This window comes from Dipteris shenzhenensis, chromosome 28 (genome assembly GCF_047967505.1).
Source record: "Dipteris shenzhenensis isolate YYH24624 ecotype China chromosome 28, Dip_SZ_1.0, whole genome shotgun sequence".
In the NCBI taxonomy this organism is placed as follows: Eukaryota; Viridiplantae; Streptophyta; class Polypodiopsida; order Gleicheniales; family Dipteridaceae; genus Dipteris; species Dipteris shenzhenensis.
Window position 1 is genome coordinate 20,471,674 of NC_141623.1, and position 4,900 is coordinate 20,476,573.

The 4,900-nt window shown below is 44.0% G+C and overlaps 1 protein-coding gene across 1 annotated transcript; it reads left to right on the forward strand.

The window, feature by feature from the left end:
• The first annotated feature begins 2,451 nt into the window (after positions 1-2,451).
• LOC147883294 (two-component response regulator ARR17-like) lies at positions 2,452-4,646 on the forward strand. The gene is made up of 6 exons (XM_087399297.1): positions 2,452-2,864; positions 2,948-3,154; positions 3,388-3,464; positions 3,553-3,630; positions 3,710-3,780; positions 3,911-4,646. The coding sequence occupies exons 1-6, from the start codon at positions 2,735-2,737 to the stop codon at positions 4,116-4,118; spliced, it is 771 nt and encodes a 256-aa protein (XP_087255423.1). The 5' UTR covers positions 2,452-2,734; the 3' UTR covers positions 4,119-4,646.
• Positions 4,647-4,900: the final 254 nt, after the last annotated feature.

Here is a 4,900-nt window from a genome sequence, read left to right on the forward strand (position 1 = left end):
ATCAACGATTATACTTTCTTTCTATGGATCTGCATGTATGCATGTGTGTGCTAACATGCATGCATAGTGTGTGCTCATGTGTGTGGGCATGCATGTGTGCACTGCCACATGCCTCTATGTGTGCTTGCATGTGTGCATGGATGTGTGCGCACATCCATGCACGTGTGCATATGCATGGTGTGTGTGTGTGTGCACATGTGCATGCATGTGTGTGTTGTGTGCACGTGCACATGCATGCACACGTGTGTATGTGCGTGTGTGCATGCATATGTGTGTGTGTGTACTCATGAACTTGTGTGTGTGTGCACACGCACGTGCTATGTGTGGGAGAGGGTGAAGGACTTGCATATGGGGAGCTTGAGTCTTGGAGTCATAATATAGGCAATGGAGTGAAAATGCTACTCCTCTATGTTCCTAGTCAAGGGAACACTTGAGACTAGCTCAAGGGCATGCATAATGAACGAAAGGGAATTAAGGATCAGAGCTTGGCTTGCACTCCTAAAGTAACGTTGGTTCATTTTCTAAGGAAGGACTTGTTCTCTAGGGAAGTATGAGGGCTTTGTAGGACATTTATGTAGAAGGTCTATAGAGAAAACATGATGGGCCAACAGAGGCAAGGTAATAAAATGTATGTATGGGAGCAATGGAGGAATGGCAGACAATAGCTTTTTAAATATGGATTTTTACAGAATAAGCTCTTGGGAAAAGAAAATAATGCATGGGATATTTGGTAAAACAATGTGGACATCCATTTGAACCATTTAGATCTTATGTAATGATGACATGATGACGTTGTGGTCTAGATTGGTGCTTGAACCATTTATATATGGGTACTCATGATGAGGCTCTCTTGTGGAGGAGATTAGGAAAGGAAATGATGATCTAATTATGGTCAAATTGTATTGGTTTAGCATGAAAGGGCAGGTAATCTTTGGTTTTTATTATGCGAGAGAGAGAGAGAGAGAGATGAAATTGTATCAACATACAAAGTTTATTAAACATGTGATGAATAATGTGGGGTTTTATTAATGTGTCCTTTTGTGTGAGTGCACCATGAGCACAATATTGGGAAGGGCTTGAAGTTATCATGTATTTAATAGGCTAAAAAGGACAGCACTAGTGCAAGGGCCTGTAGCTCTCCCATACATATTTATAGGTTATGCTAAGTCCGATTCAATAGCACTGCTGGGTGAGAATTTTCAAGGTTAGGCTAAGTTAGGTAAGCAATAGTGTTTGGGAGGATAATGAATGTTTCCTTGTGTGTCCATTGACCTTGAGGGTGTTGCTTTGCAAGGACTTAAGCATCAACATCAACATATATTTAAAATTCTAAAACTAGTGTTGGGCTAAGCTAGGCTTGAAGGTCTCCACGTGTAGGTAGGTCAAGATGAGTGTAAAGGTTAGTGCCTCCAAAGTTTGAACCAAAACTATAGTAGTTCTAGCAAGGGCCTATGGTTCCATATGGTTGCACTTGTAGCCTCGTAAAAGGGGCGGTAGTGTAAACCCTTTTGCATTTTGAGGAGATGTATGCTTGCCTTCTCTTGGAGGCAATTAAGCCCTCATGAAACGTATTCCCCATGTTAAATATCACAATGTTGGTGAAATTGTGGATTTTAAGTCATTTTTTAAAACCCTTAAATGCTTTAGAATCCCACAAAACCATTGCCTTCAAGAGTCTTGTGGGGGGGAAAATGGGGAAAAAAGGTGGGGGACCACATGCCCCCTTTGCATTAAAATTTTCGATTTCCCTAGATCCCGCCTCCGGTTGGGATCCTAGGTTGCATTTGTTTTTCAAGAATATAATTAAGCTTTATTTAAAAATATCAATATTTGAATGCTTTCGAAGGATTAGATATGTATTGCTTTGAGAACATTTTTCATAGCATTGAATGCATTCTCTCTCTCTCTCTCTCTCCCTCACACACACACACACACACACACACATACACAAATCTCTACGTTTATATGCTTTTTAGAGAATTTTCTAATCAAATCCCAATGAAAGGTTGAGGTATTTTTTTAAAAAGAAGGAAATTCTTTTTGAAAAAATGGAGATTACGTCACGAAGATAAGATATTGTTTTAGGGCGATCGCAAAAATGATAAAATGGGCAGGTCATTCTAAAGAATCCGTTAAGCCAAAAGAGGAATTTTTATTTAATTTTACAGGGCGGGTGGCCGTTTTAAATAATAAGTAGTGACGGCGGAAATCCAAGGGCAAAAAAGAAAAGCCCCTTCTATTTTTCAAAAAGAAAAAGGAAAAACGAAAATTTTTAATGGTCTCCACGTTGCGATCCGCGGGGCCCAGCCGGGATCCGCGGCGGGGGGGCCCACGGGGGGAGACCGGCACGTAACCGGTGAGGGGGGTGGGAACCGGCTGGGCAGGTTCTGAGGCACTTTTGCATATTTTGCTGTTTTTCGGTTGTCTCTCTCAAAGTGAGCTTTTCAACTATTTACAGAGCTGGCCGCCATAGCCAGAACCTCTGAAAAACCTTGGTAAAACCACCTCCTTTCTTCTTCCCACGCTCGCCATCTCCCCCCTTCCTTGCCCCTGGATCTCCACTTTCCCCTCATTCCCCCCCCCTTTATCATCACATCATCTCCTTCCTTACCCGCTGCCCCTTCCCCTCCCCTTTTCTTCCCCTCCCATTGCTTTTTCCCTCGGTGGGTTCTTTCCCTTTTCGTACCTCTCCCTCGTCCTTGTTTGCCCTTCACTTACACCCTACCAGCATCTCATGCCCAGCTTGCCACACCTTTGGTGCTTGCCTCACCTTTCCCTCCCCAGCCCTCAATGGCATGACCTCCGCCTTCCAGCCTGCTGCAGCCTGTGGTTTTCAGACCCTGCTGGAGCTGCTAGAGCTCTCTGTGCAGCTTTGGAGAGGCAGGGTGAATTGGGTTTGTGCGGCGTGTGTTGGCGCACTCGTTTTGTGAACCTCTCTCAGACGCAGTGGCTACTGCCGCTGCATTTGGTGAGATGGTGAACGGCGTCTCAGCCGTTGCGAAGCCAGAGACTGGTACGGAGCTGTTGCCGGACCTCTCTGAGAGCTTAAGCGTTTCCGAGGCAAAGCCACCAGAGGTCCATGTCCTCGCAGTGGATGACAATGTGATCGATAGAAAGGTGATTGAGAAGTTGTTGAAGACAGCGGCTTACAAAGGTATGTCCCTTACTCATTTTTAAGGCCGAACGATGCCAGGTTGAAGCGTGTTACTCAGTTCGTAAGCGTGTCCTGTTAGCATCCTGCGTCGTTTTAAAGTCCATAAGGACCGTGTGGTATGCGCCAGCAGAAGAGAATGTCATGAGGATTTTGCTCATGTAGCGGCCAACATTTTATGGGCTTTCATGCTCTTGAACTGTGAGAGCGTAGCTCATGCATTTTTGATATTGCAGTGACAGCCGTTGACAGTGGAAAGAGAGCCCTGGAGATATTAGGTGTAGGGGAGACTCTCGGATCGGTTGGCGTGAACGTAAGTCTGATTACCATCTTTACTTACGAGGGATTTTAAGTTCTTAAAACACGGATATCGAAGCTTGACAGTTGATTTTTCTCTGCAGCCTTATCAGATAAATTTAATTATAACCGACTACTGCATGCCTGGAATGAACGGCTATGACCTGCTAACGAGGATCAAGGTGAGTTCCTGTCGGTGTTCATGTTAACCTTCAATGATTTACTTAAAATGCAGCTGATTGGAAGTCTATCCAATTCCAGGGGATCTCTGCTTTGAAGGAGATACCAGTTGTGATAGTGTCTTCAGAAAACGTGGCCAACCGCATCAAGAGGTGGAGACTCTTAACTTGTCTGGCTAAGTTCCCGTGCTTGTATTTTAGTTTTCCTCGTCAGTGACAGTCAGTCAGTAAATTTGCCGCCTCTTTAACTCTCTCTGATGGCATTAGACGTTGAATGTTTCAGGTGTTTAGAAGATGGAGCAGAAGAATTTCTCCTGAAGCCGCTGCGGCTTGCAGATGTGAAAAGGCTTAGAGGACATGTACGCCAATCCAGAGTCAATTCTGCAGAGCAGCCCGCAATAACGTGCTCTAAAAGGAAAGTTGCCTCAGAAGGAGTGCAGCTGCAAAATTCAAGAAGGCGTCCTCGCCTAAGTGGTGTGACTGTCCCATAAATTTAGAATGGCTATTTGAGATTGTGGAATGCCATGCTCGATGCTACTTGATACAATGGCATCTGTACTAAGGCACCCCAGGCGTGCAAGACTTGCCATCCCAAGTTGGACATCTGCAAGAAGGATGTATGTGTTTTTGCTTGAGATGACTTCGAAGTGAGCCATTCTCATGTATAGCACAAATGACTATGGAGAGTAGTTTTCCTGTTGAATGCAGAAAATAGAGAGTGACTATGGGGCACGATTGTACATTAAGATGGGTTTGTCCCCTGTTCCACATTGAGATCCAAGCAGTTTGATTTCACCCAGTTGGCATCTGCCACTGCGGCCAAACTTTTTGTGGAGGGATGTCAAGCAGCACTGACCCTGTGTATTTAAACCTCGGGGAAAATTTGGGAAGTATGCAAGTCTTCAAGAGGTGCAGTCACTGTAAAGATTTTTTATTTGAATCATGAGAATTTGGGATTTATGGCCTTGTTTAGTGTAGAATTTCATCCCAAAGACCAAGGAGTTTTCTTACTCAACAAGAATGGCCTTTTCCTAACCCTCTCGGTTTCGAGTTTAAACAGTCTCGGTTTATAATGGCCTTTCCTAACCGGTTTATAATGGCCTTTTCCTAACCCTCTCAGTTTCGAGTTTAAACAGTCATCTTGCTTGAGTATGGATGTCTTTCTTAAAAATTGCAATGGTTTTAGGGGTTCTGGTAGCAGCAAATTTCTTTGCAGGGAAGGTAAACTAGTCTACTGAATTTTGAGGTGAGATTCTCTACTGTCTACAAGACA